Source organism: Chiloscyllium plagiosum, chromosome 5, assembly GCF_004010195.1.
Source record: "Chiloscyllium plagiosum isolate BGI_BamShark_2017 chromosome 5, ASM401019v2, whole genome shotgun sequence".
In the NCBI taxonomy this organism is placed as follows: domain Eukaryota; kingdom Metazoa; phylum Chordata; class Chondrichthyes; order Orectolobiformes; family Hemiscylliidae; genus Chiloscyllium; species Chiloscyllium plagiosum.
The window spans coordinates 44,767,216-44,791,399 of record NC_057714.1 but is presented as its reverse complement, the minus strand read 5'-3'; the positions used below and the strand labels follow the sequence as shown (position 1 = coordinate 44,791,399).

The 24,184-nt window shown below is 41.1% G+C and overlaps 1 protein-coding gene across 2 annotated transcripts in view; it reads left to right on the top strand.

The window, feature by feature from the left end:
* The window catches only part of gabbr2 (gamma-aminobutyric acid (GABA) B receptor, 2), a 968,870-nt gene extending 947,366 nt beyond the window's left edge, over positions 1–21,504 (top strand). For both annotated transcript variants that reach the window (XM_043689956.1, XM_043689957.1), the window contains 4 exons: positions 1,880–2,062; positions 4,644–4,773; positions 16,119–16,239; positions 18,489–21,504. In XM_043689956.1, the coding sequence (XP_043545891.1) occupies positions 1,880–2,062; positions 4,644–4,773; positions 16,119–16,239; positions 18,489–18,654 (600 nt within the window). In that variant the 3' untranslated portion in view covers positions 18,655–21,504. The remainder of the gene's footprint in view (positions 1–1,879; positions 2,063–4,643; positions 4,774–16,118; positions 16,240–18,488) is intronic.
* Positions 21,505–24,184: the final 2,680 nt, after the last annotated feature.

Here is a 24,184-nt window from a genome sequence, read left to right as displayed (position 1 = left end):
TAGCTCCCAAATACATTTCAGTGCTGATCTTTTGTTGGTAGGGAACCTCACATGGTAAGCCTTGTAAATCAGGAAATTGGTGGTATGCTGACTGGGAATACCCCACGATCTAATGGACAGTACTGAAATGTAATATCAACAGAACATAACAGAGACTTGAATGGATAGTTAGGTAGAGCATTAAATAGATGGACAAATACATTCAAAGCTGCACTCGTGAGTATATCTCCTTTCTGGCTGACAGGTGATATCTTCCTTATGAAACAAGTGCCATTTATCCAAAAGTGAGAAATTAGATTCTCACCAGCTCAACAGTACAGGACAACATAAAACCAAAAGAAATAAAACAGAAGGCTCCAAAATCAAATTTCCAAGCATGCAACCTTGTCTCCTATTACAAGGGAGACATTACATTTCTTGCTCTTTGCAGCAGAGACATAGAACCTTTTAGACCCACCAGACAGAAAAGAAAGCCCTTTGGTTTAAGTTTTGATCTAAAACTTGCGATCTCTGGCAGTGCAGCACCATTTCAACTAAAATTTTGCAATCAAGTCTCTGGACTGAGCCTTGAATGATTGATTTTACCAACCGAGTCACAGGCAGAGGCCTTTAAAGGGTGCAAGAAATATGGAAGTGGAGGGTTCTGTCTTAAGAATCAGTCACAACATACTGTAACTTTGGTGACAGCCTGGAAGGTATGGTGCAAAATAGACAACTGACTGAAAATGATATTTGAAACCATTTTCCTGGGGTATCTACTGATCTCCCACTGCTGTTACAAAGGGAGATTAATGGTAACTCAGAATTTCAGAGCTTAAGTGTTTAAAGTGAATACTGGGCTAGGTCAGCATAGATATTCCACATCCAGATTCAGGTGAAGAGGTGAAATGAGTTGGTACCAGAGTTTTGGGGGAGAGTTGAAACAGACAAGATCATGATAGAAAAAAGGATAAGAGAACAGAATCAATGCATATAGTTCTGTTAGCAATTGCCTATAACAGTGTGTCACAAACCCATAACATATAAATATCAGCTGAAAGCGAGATGTGGTTCCAGAACAAAAATTCTGGACTTGTATCCATCTTGCTATTATCCCTCAGATATTATGAGAAATGACAGTTGCCCAGAGTAACAGTAGTATTGACTCCAATTTCTGAACACAAAGGTACAGAGCCTAAAAGACCACATCTTTTCATTTTAGTTCCTGACCTCACCAAAGTTCATGGGACCAGAATGAGCCCTCTGCCATCTTGGCTATTCAAGTCATTAGAGACTTATTCAAAGTGCCACAGTGCCAGGAAATCTGTTGCAGATACCCATTCGCAACAGACTAACTAAAGAACCTGCTCTGACTCTGGAAAGCCACCAGTGTCAGTCACAAAATTACCTGAGCACCAGGACTGACAAATTTCAGGGCAAAATTACTTTGAAGTTTCATCGTTGTGATTAATGCAAAAAGTTCACTCCTGGAAGGCAGCCATTTATTAAAAAACATTTCCGTTCTGTGTGGTGAAAATAACTTTCATAAGAAGTTATTCATGATGTGTGTACATCCAGGAACTGTGAGCATTTACAGAGCTACAGTTGTCATTAAAATCCGTATCAGCAAGTACATCTGAACCGATCACAAGGTGAATCCCAGTGAAGGCTCATGATCCAATGTCTGCACCTCTGACCTCCATCCTTTACTCAATGGCCTTCAAAAGGGCAGCCAGAGGCTCCACCCCAGAAAGCTTGCCACTAAGTTGGTATCTGGTGTAACCGAGTCCAGACCTAGCTGTGGCAAGAGAACCCCTGAACAGCCAGAGAGTTTTTTAAAAAAGCCATTTGACTTAGTATGTTGCACTAAAGTAACCTTTTCTTGGAACTCTTCCTACAGCTGATTACGTTACGAACAAATCCAGATGCAGCCACTCAGAACAGGCGATTGCAATTCACCCAGAATCAGAAGAAAGAAGACTCCAAGACATCAACTTCTGTAACAAGTGTGAACCAGGCAAATACATCTCGACTTGAGGGGTTTCAGACTGATAATCATCGTTTGCGAATGAAAATCACAGAGGTGCTGACTTTGTTTTGAATCCTATCCGCTCAATATTCTTTTAGGATCACATAAACAAATTCAAACAAAGACAGCTGAAGTTTCAATAAATATTCTTGAGAAGAAGAATTGTTTTGAAACACATGTAGGGACATTTGAGGATTACCAACTAAATCAAAGCAGACAATGGCTACCCAGATGCCAAGCAGAATTAATTTCTTAGCTTTGTGTTACTAGGTTAGACAAGTAGATAGCTCTTATTTACAAACCGGGGATTTTCATAGTCTGAAAATGAGTGAATCTTTTAGCAAATGGAAGAAATGTTTTCAGTTTCTGAATTTGTTTGCTATACTTCTCTCTCCTTATTTTCCTTCCTGTTATCCAGATTATTGATCAAGATAAATCAGGAGAGATGTTATTTACCATTTCAAATCAAAAAGTTAATACTTTTATCTTTAATACATGTTAATGGCAACCAAGACAACTTCTCAAGGGCAAGTCTCTTTTGGGCACTGAATGTTTGCCAGTATAAGCTCTTATATATTTGCTTTTTTCTGGTGATTGTCCAATGACTCTGACAATATAATTTCCACTGGGCTATTCAATCATGCCTTGGGACAAGATGATATGGGTAGGAAGAGAGATGGGGATTTAAGGCAGAAATTCAGGGAGTTAGTGTGGAAGCTTAGAGCTAGAACAAACACAGTTGTTATCTCTGGTTTGTTGCCTGTGCCATGTGCTAGCAAGGCGAGGAACAGAGAAAGAGAGGAGTTGAACACATGGCTACAGGGATGGTGCAGGAGGGAGGGTGGATAATTGGGGCTCTTTCTAAGTTAGGTGGGATCTCTACAAACAGGATGGCCTTCACCTGAACCAGAAGGGTACCAATATCCTGGGAGGGGGCGAGGTAATTTCCTAACGCTGTTCGGGTGGGTTTAAACTAATTCAGCAGGGGGATGGGAACTTAAATTGTAGTTCAAGTATAGAGGAGGTTGAGAGTAGGGATGTTCAAAATAAGGTTTCAAGGTCGCAAGAGGGCACTGTCAAGCAAAATATTGGTTTGAAGTGTGTCTATTTCAACACCGGGAACATCTGGACTAAGGTGGGTGAACTTGCAGCATGGGTTGGTACCGAGGATTTCGATGTTGTGGCCATTTCAGAGACATGGGTCAAGCAGGGGCAGGAACGGTTGTTGCAGGTTCCGGGATTTAGATGTTTCCGTAAGAACAGTGAAGATGGCAAAAGAGATGGGGGTGTGGCATTGTTAGTCAAGGACAGTATTACGATTGCAGAAAGGATGTTTGAGGACTTGTCTACTGAGGTATATGGACTGAGATTAGAAACAGGAAAGGAGAGGTCACCCTGTTGGGAGTTTTCTGTAGGCCTCCATATAGTTCCAGAGATTTAGAGAAAAGGATAGCAAAGATGATCCTCAATAGGAGCGAGAGTGACAGGGTAGTTGTTATGGGGGACTTCAACTTCCCAAATATTGACTGGGAATACTATAGTTGAGGTACTTTTGATGGGTCGGTTTTTGTCCATTATGTGCAGGAGGATTTTCTGACACAGTATGTAGACAGGCCAACAAGGGGTGAGGCCACATTAAATTTGGAACTGGGTAATGAACCCAGCCAGGTGTTAGATTTGGAGGTAGGTGAACATTTTGGTGATAGTGACCACAATTCGGTTACGTTTACTTTAGTGATGGAAAGGGATAGGTATATACCGCAGGGCAAGAGTTACAGCTGGAGGAAAGGCAAGATTTAGGATGTATAGAATGGGGATGGGGAAGGAAACTACAGGGAATGGGCATAATTCAAGGAAGAGCTACTGTGTGTCCTTGATAAGTATGTACCGATCAGGCAGGGAGGCAGTGGTTGAGCAAGGGAACTGTGATTTGCTTGACAGTGCCCTCTTGCAACCTTGAAACCTTATTTTGGGTTCAGAGAAGATTTATTGGGCTGTTATCTGGTATGGAGGGAAAGGTTGAGGGACCTGAGGCTGTTATCGTTAGAGATAAAAAGGTTGAGAGATAACTCAATTGAGACATATACGATAATCAGAGGGTTAGATAGGGTGGACAGTGAGTGCGTTTTTCCTATGATGGTGATGGCTAGCACAAGGGACATAGCTTCAAATTGAGGGGTGATAGATACAAATCAGATGTCAGAGATAGTTTCTTTATTCAGAGAGTAGTGGGGCATGGAATGCACTGCCTACAATAGTTGTAGACTTGCTAACTGTAGGGACATTTAAATGGTCATTGGATGGGCATATGAACAAGAATGGAATCGTGTACATTACCTGGGTGTCAGATTGGTTTCACAGGATAGCGCAACATCGAGGGCCGAATGGCCTCTACTGCACTGTAATGTTCTATGAGACCCATGTTTAGAATTCATGAATCTGTGGGAAACTCTAGAAAAGGGAAAATTACAACTCTTATCTACAACTTAGAGACAGCACAAATTGCAGTTAAATTCCTTGAGGTGACTGATGCTTAGAATTCTCTGTTTGCTTTTAGTTTAGAAAAGGTCACAACTCGCATTGGCATAATTGAATCTAAACTGTGTTCATTGAAGGTGCACATTTCCCTTTACAGCTTGACAAAGAGCTGGAGGAGGTTACCATGCAGTTACAGGACACGCCTGAAAAGACACAGTACATTAAGCAAAACCATATTCAAGAACTCAATAACATCCTGAGCATACAGAACTTCACAGATGGAAAAGGTAGGAGCATCTGTCTGTCATACCCTTAGCAAATTCAGCAACACTTCAAAGGAGACACAGCAGTACGCTTTTGACATTGTTTAATGAGTTTTGATGTATTGCAGTAAATTATAGGCATTAATTTAAATTATCTTTGCTGCAAATTACGATATTTTAGTACATATGTCCTGAACGACTCCTTTGTGGAGTTAACAATTTTCAAACCAACTTATGTAACTTTGGATGGATTACCTGAAAGATTGCAGTCTAATACAGAGATTGTGTGTCTATTGTTTTCCTTGGCAGTACTGTAGCTCTGATGCTCTGATATGCAGTAAATGGAAAATGTGATCCTGAAAACGGGACTGAAGAAATATCAAAGCCAAATAGATTAGATCTTTCTGGGTGACTAGGTTTTATAGTGTTCCATTACTGAAGGAATTACATGAAGATACCTGTTCAGGACAAGTAGAGGTTACATAGGTTCTTATTACTCTGATTTACAAGAAATAGCTAATAAAATATTAAGACAGTATGAAGAAAAGAATTAAATTATCTTCAGCCAAATATTCAAATACATTTCCTTCTGGTTTCTGTTTTGGAAAACTCAACAAGTATTAACATAGGAAATTAATTAACTTTCCCAACATTTTAAACAGTCTATATTCCCATCGGTTTAATTATAAAAGAAGGTTTGAGATCATAGGGCTTAATCGTATCATGAATTGACAGGCATTTTGATGAATCTTTTTGAAGCTCTAGTGACATTTCTTGGGCTAGCTTCCCAAACTCGCCTCACTACCTGTGCACCCCACCCCCATGGTGCCCTGCTGATTGCCTGCTGATCACAGGCAGAGCTACTGGACTTGCCTGGAACCTACCAAGATCCCTGCCACTGGTACCATTTCTGAAGCCCAGCTGTGTGCTATGGATATAGTTCAGGGTGCTTGCTACCCCTTCCAGAGAGTGAGTCAGGTGATCCAGAATGGGAGCTTTGGGTCAGTCTAGGTCTGACTGTGGAGCTGTAAAGAAGTGTAATAAATTGCTTCTGGCCCAGCTTGTGGTCTATTTATAATTTATAAATTGACCCAAACATAATACTGTGCATCAGTCAAGAACTAGAAGTGGACAGTTGGTGGCTTTTGCCCGAAACATCGATTTTCCTGCTCCTCGGATGCTGCCTGACCTGCTGTGCTTTTCCAGCACCACTCTAATCTAAACCCCAGTCTGCATGGTCTGTTTGCTTTGCTGCAAACACATCAGATAAAGGGTAATTGACACCGCACTTTGCTGATTAGGACCTGGACATTCTGCTGAACAGGAGGTTGTGCACATTTGTAACTGTCCTGATGCTTTGACTGCTATTGACTGAAATCCAGAAGCGAACTGGCAAGTTGGATTTGCCAAGTTACCACGCTGCCTATCAGAATGGGAATTCTTGCTGCCTAGGTTTAATGTGCTGGGTTAAGAATGAGAAACCACAATAAGGTGACATGACATAATAATGGGGATGTTAATATATGCTAAAAATGCTAATTCATGCAAGAAGACCCGTCACTGCTCAGTAGCGAGATTCCTATCTCACTGTCGATAAAGCGTGGCATTGGAAAAAGCACAGCAGGTCAGGCAGCATCTAAGAAGCAAGCGAGTCAACATTTTGGGCTTGACCCTTCATAAAGGCTGTCTCACCACTCAATACTTGCTTGGAAAATGGGAACTTGTGCTCTCATCAGCTGGAAGCACTTCACTGCTGATCTCACATGATTCTCCAAACTTTCTCATGAAAGCCCACATCATTCAGGGCCTCGGAAGATTCCAAGTGATGTAGATTAGCAACAATCTTCCTCAGCAAACTGGAGGTTAGCAGAGGCACTTATTTCGCAGCCATCGACTTGTTCTAGGCACACGTGCAGCTTTTTATTTGGGTTTTAAAAACTGCATCAGGTTTTACACATTGAGACCTGTGTATCAATGGAGAAGACACTGTAACCCTGCTACCAATTCATCCCTAGTGCTCAGTGACTCACTGGGAGAATTGCTCGTGATTGTCTGTGTGCTTTGTTTGCGTTGTTGAGACTCTGGCAGCAGCTGTGGATCAGGAAATGATGAGCAGTCACTGAAGTTGCTGGCTACTTCCTATGATCCAAGCAACAAAGCATTAAGAACAACCCTGGATCTTCTTCTGTCATTCAGTTAGAGCAGGGTGGATCAGTATCCTAACTGCTTTGCCCACCTTGAATCTACAATTATTAATAACTTTATCTAACAATCAATCCCATTCTTGGAATTTTCAATTGAAATATGCCACCAAAGCTTTCTCGTTGGGACATCTGCAGCTTGTGTGAAGGATGCTTCCTCTGAATGATCCAGCTCCATTTTAAGGTTATACTGCATTGGTTTAGACTCATCCCTTGCGCGGGAGATAATTTCTCTCTGGGATGGTCTCGTGGTGCAGCACTATCATTCCTCCCTCTGAGCCAGAAACTCCACTTTCATGTCCAACTTCAAGACTTAATGGCCACATATTGTGGCCTTACTGGTTGATTATCAATTCATAAATATATCCAATACACATGTGGCAGGTGATAAGAGTGGGAGAGTTTGCTCCTCACCCAAAAACCACAGTGTAACAGCCTCCACATGTTAAAAGACTCCATGCACAGGTTCTTGCTGTGAGCTGTGTTCCCTCTAGTGTTTTTCTGCTGCTGTGTTGACCTTTGAGGTTTCTGGAACGGAAAGTCAGTGCACCCTCACACAGATTAGCCTGCACGGTAGTGGGAATATTATCCAAGGGTAAGTGTCATCCTCATTTTGAGAAGCTACTATACAATTGCTCTCTTTCTGCAAAATCAAGTCTATTTATCATCTTCGGCATGTCAATTAGGTAACAGCTTAGTCTCGGAAAAATGAGAAACCTCTCCTTAAAAATTAGCCTTATAGCATTGTGATCAGCATCTGCACTACATCTTCTCCAAGGCCAGAATAATTTTTCTGAGGTGTGATGTCTAGATTGAGTGAAATACTCTAGATCACCCAGAGTACCTGGAGTTCTGTAAGGCCAGCAAGGATATAATATATGTGTTCCAGCGATGGCTTTGTTATTCTGTTTAGCTTTGTAAACTGTGACTTTTGCCCTTCAATCAGTGGGTGAGTGAAAGGGCATTGCTGAATTATACAGATGCATAAAGTGGACCTACACATGATAATCCTTGATTAGCTTTTATCAATGCCCTCTTCCTAGCCTCCCCTTTCCTCCAGAATCTCTGTCCATCTGACCATTATTTTTAACATCTCTTCTTCCTGTAATCTTGAGTTTTATACAATGTTAGTCTTCCCTTCACTTAACGCTGTGCCATATTAGCTGCCTTACTTATGAATGGAAAACCATTGACTTTACAAGTCTGTGGGTGTCATGAACATTGATTGCATATGAAATTATGCTTGTCATGATGATAAGTGAAGGGGGTCTTATTCTGAAAAGAGGTGCCCTCAAAGATGACCAGAAAACTTTTTGTGCTGAAGTCATTTCAGAAGGTAACATTAAATAAATAACATGGTTTCATGTTCTGAACAGTTTCTCTTTGAAGCTGGAAGTTTTCATAATGAGGATGTATATTGACAGCAGAGCCTGGACATACTTTGGCTCATACTGTGAGCTCACCGAACCTCTTTAAACATGTGGTTTTTGTGGTGAAGAAGGTTTTTCTGACTGATTTTCACTGACTAATTACCTCTGCTGCTTCCCTCTCGTCAGCCTGCATCATAGGGCCTCCTACGCCTGCTTTCCATCAGATGATCCCTTCCTTTCTACCAGCAGGAGATAGACTAATGCATCAGGTAATAAAGAAATAAACGCAGGTTTCAGCAACAGATGAGTGGTGACAGCAGCCAAGTTGGGTACTCCTGCCATCTTACTGAGAAGTGGTGTTGCCCTTTAACTGGTTAAAGTAGTTCTTTCCTAGGCGAGTTTCCAAAATCATATTTGTTCCGTTACTGGGCTCACTTATTTCTCCCACTGTAACAGTAGTCAACTTTGCTGCTGTCTCAACTCATCTGCTGGTAAAACTCACCTTTATTTCTTCATTACCTGTGGACTTAACTGTTCCACTGCTCTGGCCACTCACAATTCCCCTCTTTGTAAACTTGATGTCATAGAAAAGCCTGGCTCTTTCTTCTGTCAACATAATATCAAAGGAGAATATGGGCTCAGCTTGCGGCTCCTTTCAGCTACCTCGATTGTCTCTTTGCAAATAACTATCTTGTTATGGGCCAGACCAGACCCCCTCCAAATACTTTAAGAAGGTAGCCTAGACCCCGATTTTTTCTTATTTTAAAAGCAGATGTCAAGTGGATATTCCAGACAAGATGCAACTGGTCAAACCACTTGGCTTTAAGCAAACCAGAATTTATTTAAGCACTACATTTGAAACATGTACAAAAGGAACCAAATTTAGAAGAACACAATTTTGGAAAAATTAACCGATCTAATACTATAACTATTATAATTCACTGCTCCAATGCAGTAACATCCCATAAACACACTGCTTGGCAAAAAGGTAAATTCAAGCACAGATTCTTACAGGCAGGAGGGAACAACATCCAGAGAGCAATTTCAGAAGAAGCTCAGAGGAGTTCTTTACTAAACTCCCCTGGACTCATATATCTTGTGTCTGCTACAGCTTAAACAAACTAGAAAATACCTGAACTGGGAGAACTGGCCACTCCCCTTCCATTGTTGAACTAGACCATTCCTAGATTCTTTATCACATCTGCTTTCATTACATCTCTTGGAGAAAACCAGGACAAAATCACCTTTTTAAAGTGATAATCTTCTAATCTCCATGGCTCAATGGTTAGCACTGCTGCCTCACAGCACCAGGAATTCAGGTTCAATTCTAACCTCAGGCAACTATCTGTGTAGAGTTTGCACATTTTGTGTCTGTGAGGTTTCCCTCTGGGTGCTCCAGTTTCTTCCCACAGTCCAAAGATGTGCAGGTTAGGTGGATTGGCCATGCGAAATTGCCCATTGTTTCCAGGGATGTGTAGGTAAGGTGGACTAGCCATGGGAAATGGAGGGTTGCAGGGATAGGATTGGTCTGGGTGGGAGAATTGGTGTGGACTTGTTGGACTGATTGGTCTGTTTCTATATTGTAGGGATTCCATGAATTCTGTCTTCTGTATTTCATTAGATAATTAGTCCTTTAATCGGGGGACATCATACCTTACATGTCTGTGTTACACCTGTTCATGTGCAATGCAGATGGGAAGTTCCTGCCCTTCTGACAAAGTTCTCCTTCTGTAACTAGCTATTGCTTTGCATGCCCTATTCCTTTCTCATTTCTGTACTAATATCAATAGTTTTAAACTGAGAGGTAAGCCTTGCTACCTCTCTGCTATTGGAAATGTAATTACCTTGAATATAAATCATTCTGCATAAAGAGAGGCAGTTATAAAAAAAAGCACAAAGCTTCTTATAAACTGTTTGGTTTTATTATTAACAAAAGAATTCTGCTAGGAATTTCCTTGGAATTATTCTGATCAACTGATATAGTGTTTAATTTTGAAGATCAGTAGACACTTTGCTAAACTTCAACTGAAAATTCCTAGCATTAAAATCTTCAAATTCATTATTCTCATTAGATTAGATTACTTACAGTGTGGAAACAGGCCCTTCGGCCAACAAGTCTACACCGACCCTCCAAAGAGCAATCCACCCAGACTCATTCCCCTACACCTAACACTACAGGCAATTTAGCATGGCCAATTCACCTAACCTGCACATTTTTGGACTGTGGGAGGAAACCGGAGCAAACCCACTCAGATTACAGAAGTAGTGCTTGGGTGGCACGGTGGCACAGTGGTTAGCACTGTTGCTTCACAGTGCCAGAGACCTGGGTTCAATTACTGCCTCAGGCGACTGACTGTGTGGAGTTTGCACGTTCTCCCCGTGTCTGCGTGAGTTTCCTCCGGGTGCTCCGGTTTCCTCTCACAGTCCAGAGATGTGCAGGTCAGGTGAATTGGCCATGCTAAATTGTCCGTAGTGTTAGGTAAGGGGTAAATGTAGGGGTATGGGTGGGTTACGCTTCGGCGGGTCGGTGTGGACTTGTTGGGCCGAAGGGCATGTTTCCACACTGTAATGTAATCTAATCTAATACGGGGAGAATGCGCAAACTCCACACAGACAGTCGCCTGAGGCAGGAATTGAACCCAGGTCTCTGGCACTGTGAGGCAACAGTGCTAACCACTGTGCCACCGTGCCACCCAAGCACTACTTCTGTAATGCTTCACAGTTTTGACTGTAACTTATTTAGAAGCTTCCTAACTATTTATTCCAGCTCATATTCATTAATTCAGTGCCAGTAAATCAGCATCTTATTCCTCACCTTGCTGAAATGAACTCATCCTAAAACTATTCAGCAGTTATTTGACAACATTAGATCTTGTTTAAGTTATCCATGTGAGAACTGAGCTCATTTTCTTGTTTACAGCTCCAAATTAGTTCCCTGAGCAGTATGATTGTCAGACTGTTGGTCTATCCCGTGTGTTGGGTATCGTCAATGCCCATTCACACCCCTCTGAACAGTTTCTACATAAGCAGCAGGATGATATAGTGTGCACTCATTGTTTATTTCTCATAATCATAAATATTGTTACAGAGTTAATGTATGAATAACAAGCATGAAAATTTTACAGTAGTAGAACACTCCCTCACATCACCGGCGTGTTTCTCCACCCCAAGAATTATAATGATGCAGGAAGGCAGCTCATCACCACCTTCTCTTGGTAATTAGAGATGGACAATAAGTGTTGGCTTAGCCAGCAATGCCTGAATGAATGAATGAAAATCAAGTATCTTTATTCTAAGAAATAACTAATTTTAGGTGAATGTAATTTTCAGACCACTACCGTGAGAAATGCTTGCTCTTCACCTGATGAAGGAGCAGCGCTCTGAAAGTTTGTGATTTCAAATAAACCTGTTGGTTATAGCTTGGTATCATGTGACTTCTGACCTCATCCAGCCCAGTCCAACACAGGTGCCTCCACATCATGAGAGATGCTTGCATGGATGATTGATATTAATTCAGATGATCATGTTCTTTGTGAGAATGCAAATTACTTTTAAGTTCACTTTTTTTACTAGTAGACATTTTTAATGTTGCTCGTGATACATCAAAGTATATGCTGTTTTCAACAGACAGAAACATTACTTTGATCCAAATGTGTATCTGTGCCTCTTAAAGAAATTTAAATATTGCTATTTGTAGTTCACATGTAACTCAGAGTCTGGTTAACAGTTATATTTAAGGGGGCTAATATCATCTTGAGGAACCCAGAGGATGGCCATAATGATAAACAATTCAGTGTCAGGTTGGATACTTTTTGGAAGTCTGAACATTTGGAATGATGGTTCTTAAAATTGGCCCTCAAGGCAGCAATTTAACAGCAATAAAATGGGCACACTGATTACTTTCAACCCTCGCACAAATGCAGGAATTATTATTGAACTGTCAGTGGCATCACAACAAGACCATTGAGTGTGAAAATGAACCTGAGCCAGACTACGGCCCACACTGTCAAAGAACTAATGGATACCATAACATTTCTCATTATTAGAACTTTAACTGAGATCAACCAAATGAAGCTGGAACCTGGTATCTTCAGGCTCCTTATAGCTCAATTGCTTGGACTTTAGCCAACTGATTAATTCATGTTGTTTAAATAAAATAAAGATTTTACTGAGTTTGAGAAGATTTGAAGCTTAGGTTGAGGTTTTGGATGTAGGTTTGCTTGCTTACTAGGTAACATCTTTAGTGGACCTCACGCGAAGCAATGCTGAAAATTCCTGCTTTCTATTTATATGTTTTGGTTTCTTTGGGTTGGTGATGTCATTTCCTGTGGTGATGTTATTTCCTGTGGTGAAGTCACTTCCTGTTCCTTTTCTCAGGGGGTTGTAGATGGGGTCTAACTCGATGTGTTTGTTGATAGAGTTCCAGTTGGAATGCCATGCCATGTCCTTCCTCATCCGTATATGAGGATACTAGTGAGTATTGAGTGACACCACTTTGACTGGGATAATACATCCATCCTAGGACAAGCCAAACAAAGACACACATGAGAATTAGTAAAAACATGGAATTCCAACCGGAACTCTATCAACAAACACATCAAGTTAGACCCCATCTACCATCCCCTGAGAAAAGGAACAGGAAGTGACTTCACCACAGGAAATAAAAGCACCACAGGAAATTACATCACCAACCCAAAGAAACCCAAACATATAAATAGAAAGCAGGAATTTTCAGCATTGCTTCGCATGAGGTCCAATGTAGATGTTACCTAGTAAGGTAAAGAAACGTCTGGAAATGAACCTTTCAGCTTAGTGAGCAAACCTACACCCAAAATAAAGATTCAAGATGGCTGCATTCAAGGGGAGGCAGTGGATAGTGGCCATGTCACTGGATCATTAACCTAGAAGCTAATACTCTGAGGACATTTGTTCACTGTAACTAATGGAATTTAAATTCAAAGGCTCTTTATCATTTTCAAGGTACAGGTTAGGACTGTGATGGAATACTCACCAGTTGTGTGGATAGATGCAGCTCCAACAGCAGTATCAAGGACAAAACAGCAATTTGATTGTCACCACATCCACTCCCTCCACCACTGACATTCAGTATCAGCTGTATGCAGTATCTACAAGACATCCCACAGAAATTTACCAAAAGGCCTTAGACAGCACCTTCTAAACTCTCAAGCATTTGCGTCTGGAATGACAAGGGGAATACCATTACTGGCGAGTTCCCCTCCAAGCCAATTATCACAGAACATAGCCCAGGTACAGGCCCTTAGGACCACCATGTTTGTTCTGACTATGATGCTATTCTAAACTCATCCCATCTGCCTGTATATGGTCCAAAATCAGCTTGACTTGGAAAATGTATAATTGTCCCTTCAGAGTCGTAGGGTCAGAACCCTAATGGCATTATGGTCTAGCTACAGCACATAGACTGCAGCAGTTCAAGAAGGCAGCTCAACATCAACGCCACAAGAATAATTAGGGATGGTGCAGACAGCAATGCCCACATGTCATGAGTGCATAAAAATAACTTCAAGAGTACATCTTGCAAAATTGCACCCGTTCCAATACTCTCCATTAGAGTTAGTACACACCATGTGTGCCAGCAATGCACAATTTTGCAAAGTACCTTCCAAGTGTACACAAAGACAGTGCATCCGATTCTTTAATACTTGAACTCAACTACAGGATTGTTGACTGAAGCAAGTCTGGCAATGTACTCCTTTTGAAAAAAAGCAGAGAGGCAGATTTCCAGCAGCATCTGGCCAGTCAGCCAAATGCCAGTGGTGTAGACATCATCCATCACAAAATTAATGAGTACTTTGAAAAATATGCAGATAAATGACAGCTAGTTCAGATTTTTAAAAATGCAAATCATGCTTGACTAGCCTGATTTGAATTATTTGATGACATAATGCAGAGAATTAATAAAAAAACATAACGTATGGACATGGTATTTCAAAAGGCATTTGCCAAAGTACTACATAATAGACTTGTTAAGCAAGCACGTGGCATTAAAGAATAAGTTATAAGAGTAGTTAAAAGGACAGAAAGTAAACAGTTGTGGTGAATTGTTTTTCAGACTGGAGGGCAGTATATACAGGTGGCCCCAGCAACTGGTACTGTGACTACAGCTCTTTTTGTTTGGACTAGACTTCGGGATGCAAAGCATAATTTCAGAGTTTGCAGATGACGTAAAACTCAGAAATGGGTGGCACGGTGGCACATTGGTTAGCACTGCTGCCTTACAGCGCCAGAGACCCGGGTTCAATTCCTGCCTCAGGCAACTGTCTGTGTGGAGTTTGCACATTCTTCTTGTGTCTGCGTCGGTTTCCTCCCACAGTCCAAAATGTTCAGGTTAGGTGAATTGGCCATGCTAAATTGCCCATACTGTTAGGTGAAGGGGTAAATGTAGGGGAATGGGTCTGGGTGAGTTGCTCTTCAGAGGGTCGGTATGGACTTGTTGGGCCAAAGGGCCTGTTTCCATACTGTAAGTAATCAAGATAGTAACAGACCTTTCAAAGGCATAGGTAAAATAGGCTAGATTCATGATAGTTGAAATTCAAAAGTGTGAAATGATTCATTTTGGTCAGTGGAATGAAGAGAGGCTATATAAATGAAGCAGTACAATTTTAATAGGGACACACAAACGGGTACTATAGTGACATATGCAGCAATGAGTGATATGCTGTGGAGTGAGCAAAATGCCAAGCACAAGCAGTGTTCTCTTTAATATGTGCAGGCTTAAAGAGACCATCAAGCAGAAAATAAAATGGCCACACATGTAAAAGAGGAAATTGAAGGAAACATTGCTTTGAAGTATGAGTGTAGAAATCTTTGGAGGCAGCAAGAGACGTTGAGAGAGAGTTAAAAAGGCATTACACATCCTTGGATCTATAAACAGAGTCAAAGTACAAAAGGATGATAGGTAAACTAAACCTTGACAGAATGTGGTTTAACCTCAGCTGGAGTATTGTGGGTTATTCTGGACACGGTCATTGACTGCTCCTCGACAGGCTTATTCTGGACGCTGTACATGAGAAATGCAGAAGGAGATTTAGTAGATTGGTACAGAGTCTTTGGGTTACATAGCAAAATAGATGTTGTTCTTCTTTGAGCAGAAGAGGTTAAATGGAGGTTTGGTGGTGTTCAAAATCAGGAAAAGTTTTGATAAAGTAAATCAAGGTAAACTGATTCAAGGGACAGAAAGATTCTTGGTAACTGGAGGGCACAAATTTAAAGTAATTAGCAAAACAATCACAAGTGACATAAGAAAAACAACAAATACTGGAGATCACAGCCATTCAGGCAGCAGCCATGGAGAGAAAGCAAGCATCGGCTCCTGATGAAGAACCATCAAGACTTGAAACGTTTGCTTGCTGTCTCTCCATGGATGTTGCCTGACCTGCTGTGATCTCCAGAATTTATTGCTTTCGGTACAGATTCAAGCATCTGCAGTAATTTGTTCCAACATGAAGAAAAATCTGTTCACACAACAAGTTGTTGTGTTCCAGCATAGGCTGCCTGAAAAGCTGATGGAAATGAACTCACCAATGACTTTGTAAAAATACTTGGATGAATCCTTGAAATGGAAAAATAAGCAGGGCTTAGGATAAGAACAAGGGAGTATGACCAATTGTCTACTCTTCCAAAGATCTAGTACATGCATACTGTCGTTCTAACTTTTAATTTTGCTGATGGTGAGTTTTTTTTATGATTTGCATTGAGTAATCATGTGAGGATGGAGTCCTGCAGAGCGCAAAATTCACATTATCACATTCCTTTATAGATAGTGACAAGCCTCTAATGAAAAACCAGCATGATTCGCGGTCACAGGTGCCTTGGGGTACCACACTGGAGCCTTCCAGAACAAACAAAGATGTCATAGAAGATATCAACTCTCCAGAACAGTACGTAATGTAACATGCATATCATCAAAATTCAGAAGCAATTTCCCCATCATTATTGTTTTTAATGTTAAAATCAAGACTCTCCCGAAAGACATCTTCTGCTAATTTTCAAGTAATTTGGCTTATCATTTGTTCATATGATACATTTAGCTATTTGTCCTCAACTACAACTATATCTCAATGCTGTGACATTTAGCTCAGAACAATGAATAGCAGTGGCGCTATTTAATTGCTGACTAAATCACCAGTGAAGCTTTTTTCTACATCTTTGCACCTTGACAGGAACTCAAATAGCTATACAAAGGTGGTTTGACAATTAAATATTATTACCTAATTCTCCAGACAAAGAAATAGATCAAAGCCTCACGTTCTTTAGCAGAGCTATCAGCTTCAGTAACATTATTTCAATGACATCCACTAGATGATCTGCATACTGATGACCTTGAAATCTCCTATTGGACCAGCCTTTCTTTCTGCCACCGTGACAGGCAATGACAGCAATCTTTGTGAGTTCACCTTAAGGTTCTTCAGTATACCCTAGTTCATATGCTGCAGCAGCGTCACACTAAGGAGGAATAGTTATTTTTGATAACCCTACTTTGGAGTTGCTAAATGCTAACACATACATTTTAATTAAGTAGCATTGATAGAAGGTTTCCATCACTGTATACACTTCAATGCGTATCATAAGATTAGAATAAAATTATTTTATAATCAATTTGACACTCCTTACAACATTAGCCCAAGCAGTGTTATGGATAGAAAGGGCATTCAGGAAAGGATATTAATAGCATCTCTCCTGAAAACATTTTTAGGGGCTAGAGGACTAAAGTCCAAGAATATCTTAGGGATGTCCAACCTAATTTTGTTTTGAGAGAATTTGTATGAGGCTGCAATAAGTGAGAATGCTCTTCGTGGCTCAAGAAAAGCTTTGCTGTGGTGCCGGTCTGTGCTCAATCACCTGACAGTTGATTCAGAGTCAAAACGTGTGGTGCTGGAACAGCACTAGCTGGTCAGGCAGTATCTAGGGAGCAGGAGAGTTGACGTTTCGAGCATAAGCTCTTCATCAGGAATGTGGGACTGGGGGGAAGGTAACTGGGAATGCAAAAGATAGATGAAGGTGGGGGATGATGGTGATAGGTTGAAGTGGAGGGTGGAGCAGATAGGTGGGAAGGAAGATGGACACGTAGGACAATTCAAGACAGAGCTGCTGAGTTGGAGAGTTAGATCTTGGATAAAGTGGAGGGAGGAGAGATCAGGAAACTGGTGAAATCGACATTGATCCCGTGTGGTTGCAGGGTCCCAAGGTTGAAAATGAAGTGTTCTTCCTCTAGGCTGGAAGTTGGTGGTGGAGGAGGCCCAGGACTTGCATATCCTTGGCAGAGTAGGAGGGGGAGTTGACGTGTTCGGCCATAGGGCGGTGGGGTTCAACACAGGAGCTGACTAGTTTCCCACCAATGTTTCAGGGAAGCCTAAACCCAGAATGATAACGTGATCTCAACACAACTCAGGATTCAGCCAACTGAAGAAGGGCCTTCCTGAAGAAGGGCCTGTGCCCGAAACGTCGAATCTCCTGTTCCCTGGATGCTGCCTGACCTGCTGTGCTGTTCCAGCAATAAAGTTTCAACTTTGATCTCCAGCATCTGCAGACCTCACTTTCTCCTCAGGATTCAGCCACCCAACACTAATTTTGCATGGAAGCTGAATTCCTGCCAAGAACTTTCAGTTACTGCCTGCCCAAAAATATTCAGAATGCATTTTAAGTGACTTGTGCACAACTTTCCCAAAATTCCCAAATTAAATAATGCTCTGTACCAAAGTGAAAAGGTAGTATTTTACCTGACTGACCAAGAATCTAATTAATAAAGGTGACTTCACTCCACTGGCAAAATAGATAACAATTTAAAATAGCAGTAAAGGGGAAGAATGTTATTAGAACAAATGGAAAATGAAAATAAATTCAATGAAAAAGAGACAAGGATACCATCCGTTTAATAGTGGGAACATGCACATATGCACTAATGCTGGCTGCGAACACAAATTTTACCTCTGCTGTTATTGATGATCTATGTCTGCAGACAGTAATTGAAGAATAATGAGAAGATCAAGCTGGCAAGTTTCACCATCAATGGCTTAATAGAAATTGTACTCAAACAGGTTTTAACTTTACAGTTAATGATCTTACACTTACTAAATTATAGCATATATTTGATAAATAATGATTAGTAACTTTTTATTCTCTTTTGCAGTATACAGCGCAGACTATCTTTGCAACTACCCATTCTTCATCATGCGTACCTGCCATCAATAGGTGGAGTTGATGCTAGTTGTGCCAGTCCATGTGTTAGTCCTAATGCCAGCCCTCGGCACAGACATGTGCAGCCATCATTTCGAGTCATGGTTTCCGGCCTGTAAAGAAGAGGTTTCGTAGCCTGAACTGAAGGGCACTCAGTGTTTGGACTGTGTACTCCACCTAGTTCTTTGCTACGTACACACCGCACGCTCTCCCTACCACAGAGGAATAGGCATTTGAAACAGACACTACTGAGTTCCTGAGCCAGTTTGTGTGGTCTTGGGGAGATGTCCTGAATCTGACCTGTAGCCTTATCTGTGAAGTTTTTGTTTCTGCATAAACTGGATGTATGTTTCCTTCCCAAAAAGAATGACAGGTTTTCTTAAGGAAGCAGGGACTGAAGGTTTATCAAAACTGCACAATGTTTTTTTTAATGTCACAATCACAAGGTGAGAAATTTGAATTGCTATGCAAAATTTGATATTTAATAATGGTTCACACATTAAACGAAATCCAGCATATAAATTTTAATTGTAGCATAAAAGCAAATATTGTCACTATTTCTGCACCTGAACAGACAAATGAAACATCTTGTACTAAATCCCCAGGCAAATGTTGATATGGAGAATAAAACTTTGTTATAAGTACGTCCACTAGAGAAATATATCTCTTTTGTAAAAACATAAGCCTGATTTTGGAAGATACATTCTGTTAAGTTGCAGGGGTCTTTGAACATGGTAAGTGGACAGTATAAAGAATGGTGTAGAAATGGTTTTCTTACCATTTTGATAAATATGAAGTTTGCCAGTTAAAAATAATACAACTTGCTTGCGTCCTAAGCCTTTGTTCTGATAAGATTTGTTATATCTTGCTCACAAGATGATTTGATGATTTCTGGTTTGGAGTATATTTCTAATACTACAGAGTGAAACTAGAGTGTGCTTATCAAAATCAAAACCTGAGTGTTACTGCTGGACATGTAGATTCAGTCAGTTCCTGATTAAACAGAAGAGAGCAAACAAATGGTGTGTTTTCTTAGTTCAAGAACAGAAAGTGAAAGATAAACAGGTTTGATATAGATGTATGTCACTCTCCTCTCCGTCTTCCTATATGCCTCTCTGTATTCTTGTTTAGCTATCTCACTCTATGTACATATTTGTTATATCCTTGTTCAAAATACTACATAGGACTAATTGAAGGGCTGTCACATGTGAACAAAATGTTTTCACCATTTCCCCTCAATTGGCATCAGCAGCCAATCTGCTGAACCCAAGCAAACAAAAAATTATTATGTTGTTGTAATACATTTGGGTAGTATCAAAAGATGAAACAAAAATTTGCTTTGAAGCTAAAATACAAGATGTAATAAGAAAAATATAATGAGTGCAAGTTGAGTTTTAGCATAACTTGTGACCTTTGTTTATCATCAGCTGACAGGTGGCTGGCATGTTCAGAAATCTGCCATTCTGCTTGACAATCTCCGATTGAGTCAGATATGTCCTCATAAGTAGCTTCTGTTTGTCTGATATACAGCACACATTTGGTGCCTCTAGGATCTCACCCCATTTCCTTACACCCATAGAATTTCAAAGCAGGTGAGTAACAGCAAAGGTTTAGGGACCTCCAAATGTGTAGCTGGACTCCTGGGTTTTTTTTAAATAAGGTAGGACCTGTATTTTGTCAAAGTTGACATTAAACTTCCAATTGTTTACCAACATAAAACTGTGATAAGTTTCCAGTGATTTGTCCAGCTTGGACTATCCTTCCTGTTAGGGCAGTATTTTGCTGAATTGTCTGGATACAAGTATGAAGAATCCGAATGCCTATGACAAGTATACTCCATTAGGTTCCCTTCGTGAGCTGAATTCACAGGCCAAGCAGTTTCAGCAATTTTGAGGATTGTGGAACTACTTGGCTCTGGTAATGAATTTCTAAGTCTGTCTCAGTGAACTAACTCTGTGTCATCTCCTGTTTCTATGAATCAGCTTGGAGTTAAATTAGATCCCTACAGGATGCTACTTACACCTCCTTCAAGAAGGATAGTGCCCAGTTGATGTCACTGACAAGTGTGGGCTTCAGCCTCATTCATAGACTACTTATAGTAGGCACTTGTCTTGACTGGTACAGAGAAGCATCTAAATGGGAGATTGGTGCTTTATTGCTACCATAGCTGTCAATGGTTGTATATCAGAACTTAGATTCTGTCTGTGTTCAAAAGGCTCCATTGAAGCTTGGGTTCGCACTCCCCTGAGCCAGATTTGTAGGTCTGTCAATGTTGCACAATCCCGTATTCATCAATGTCAAAGGAGCATGCTCAATGCACTGATAAACCAGTAATAATAAGCTTTTAATTAACATTGTGAAGAAAATGCTGTTTTCTGATATTCTGAATGGTAAATACTGGCTGTTAATGTGTTTCCCTGCCTCCTTAACTTTTAACCAGGTTTATTTTTGAAGACAGTTCATCATATGGAAGGAGGACTGACTACTGTATATAATGTACACACAAGTTCTCTGTAGAAATATTATTATAACATAGCAGGAAAAAAACAAAAAAAAAAAGTATTGGACTTGGAGGTGAGCGTGTGTATCTGTGACTGTCTGTGAATACTGACTGTGTGCAGTTTATTAGGTTTAAACCATGCAGTACATTTCTGTCTTAATGATACCGTAGTTCTTTCCCATAAGGAAACATTTTTATTTCCTGCTAATATCAAAGACTCACAAAGTAATATAGTTATTTAATGTTTCTGTTCTTTTATACAGCAGCAAAAAAGGGTAAATTTATGGAGAAGGCTGTGACCCAATGGCATTTTCCAAAACATATTCGTGCACAAATGCTTTAAACTAGACTGGAATTGCCAGGATAAACTGTAAATGGACAGAAGGTTTCTTGTACCCTGATACTGCATGAATCAATTTTTAATAAATTGTTGCAAATCTGTTTTTATGAATAAAATACAAAAATTCAAGATTCTCGTGTACTGTTCTGTGAAATAACCTGACTATTCCAGATCTAAGGAAGGTGCATGCTGGGGTCCTGCTGCTTCACATATTGCAACACTGCTCCTGGACTGCTGTGTGCAGTGATTACTTTCATACCGTGAGCTCCTTACAACAACCTGATTGAAACAGCCAGATCACAAAGAATAATATTCCCTCTGACAAAAATAGCTCTAGTTCCATGAAAAAATAACTGCACTTATCAAACAAGTGAAGAAATTATTACAATGAAAAATCTTTAGCATTCAGAATGAATTAGTCAAATTTGAAAGTGTTATTGTTCCTCACAACATTAGTTTGAATGAATATCTGCCCACATTCTTCTCTCTCCCCTCCCCCCCCCCCCCCACACACATATGGGTGACATGGTGGTTTAACGGTTAGAACTGCTGCCTCACAGCACCAGGGTCTGGGTTCAATTCCAGCCTCCGGCAACTGTCTTGTGGAGTTAAACGTTCCCCAGGTGACTGCATGGGTTTCTTCCAGGTGCTCTAGTTTCCTCCCACAGTTCAAAGATGTGTAGGTTAGGTGGTTGCCATGCTAAATTGCCAACCATGTCAAGGGATGTGCATGCTAAATGGATTAGCCATGGAAATACAGGAATGGGATAGACTATGGGGGATGCCTCCATGGGCCAAATGGCCTGCTTCCACACTGTAGGGATTCTAAACAATATTTTTAAAAATACATGTGCAACATTTCCATCAGCCAGTAAAGAGCCAGGAACCAAACAGCAAGGAGTGGTGAAAGATTGAGATAAAGTCTCAGTGTCCATCAGATAAGTCCTTCAGACTTATCAAGCCTGTACAGCCATTCAAAATGATTGGAGTCATAGAGATGTACAGCACGGAAACAGACCCTATGGTTCAACTCGTCCATGCCGACCAGATATCCTAACATAATCCAGTCCTATTTGCCAGCACTTGGCCCATATCTCTCTAAACCCTTCCTATTCACATACCTATCCAGATGCATTTTAAATACTGTAATTGTACCAGCCTCCACCACTTCTTCTGACAGTTCATTCCATACACACACCACCTTCTGCATGTAAAAGTTGCCCCTGAGGTCCCTTTTATATCTTTCCCCTCTCACTCTAAACCTATGCCCCCTAGTTCTGGATTCCCCCACATTAGGGAAAAGACTTTGTCTGTTTATCCTATCCATGCCCCTCATTATGTAAATCTCTATAAGGTCAAGCCTCAGCCTCTAACACTCCAGGGGAAACAGCCCTAACCTATTCAGCCTCTCCCTATAGCTCAAACTCTCCAGCCCTGGCAACACCCTTGTAAGCCTTTCCTGAACCCCTACTAGTTTTACAACATCCTTCCGAAAAGAAGACCAGAATTGTACGCAATATTCCAAAAGTCGCTGAACCAATGTCTGTAAAGCCACAACATGACCTAACAAAATCCTATACTTTATGTTCTGACCAATAAAGGAAAGCATACCAAACACCTTCTTCACTATTCTAACTATCTGCAACTCTACTTTCAAGGAACTATGAACCTGCACTCCAAGGTCTCTTTGTTCAGCAACACTCCCTAGGACCTCACCATTAAGTGTTTACGTCCTGCTCTGATTTGTTTTTCCATAATGCAGCATCTCACATTTATCTAAGTTAAACTTCATCTGCCCCTCCTCAGCCATCTGATCAAGATCCCATTGTACTCTGAGGTAACCTACTTCGCTGTCTACTACACCTCCAATTTTGGTGTCATCTGCAAACTTACTAACTATACCTCCTATGTTCGCATCCAACTAATTTATACAAATGTCAAAAAGTGGTGGACCTAGCACAGATCCTTGTGGCACACTATTGGTAACAGGCCTCCAGTCTCAAAAGCGAGCCTCCACCACTACCTTTGAGCTAGTTCTGTATCCAAATGACGAGTTCTCCCTGTATTCCATGAAATCTAACTTTGCTAATCAGTCTCCATTGGGGAACCTTGTCGAATGCCTTCCAGAAGTTCATATAGGTCATGTCCATTGCTCTGCCATCATGAATCATCTTTGTTACTTTCTCAAAAAACTCAATCAAGTTTGTGAGACATGATTTCCCACACTAGGAGAAAGTGAGGACTGCAGACGCTGGAGATCAGAGCTGAAAAATGTGTTGCTGGAAAAGTGCAGCAGGTCAGGCAACATCCAAGGAACAGGAGAATCGACATTTCGGGCATAAGCCCTTCTTCAGGAAGGAGGGCTTATGCCCGAAACATCGATTCTCCTGCTCCTTGGATGCTGCCTGACCTGCTGCGCTTTTCCAGCGACACATTTTTCAGCTATGATTTCCAACACACAAAGTCATGTTGACTATCCCTAATCAGTGCTTGCCTTTCCAAATACAGGGGAACCTCAATTATTCGAATGTGATGGGCGGGCACTACTTCGTTCGGATAATCGATTATTCGGTTAATCGATTCAATGCCTTTGTTCTGGGGCTCAGAATTTTTAACGTCTGGTCCCCGTTCAGGAGACTGCAACAGCACACAGCGCGCGGGACCCCGCCGCCGACCCCGGGCAATACCGCCCCTGCCCCCGACACCGCCCCCACCCCCGCCACAGCCCCCAACACCACCACCCCCAGTCCCATGCACCTCCCCCTGCCACCGACCCCATGCAACACCGCCCTGCCCCTGATACCGCCCC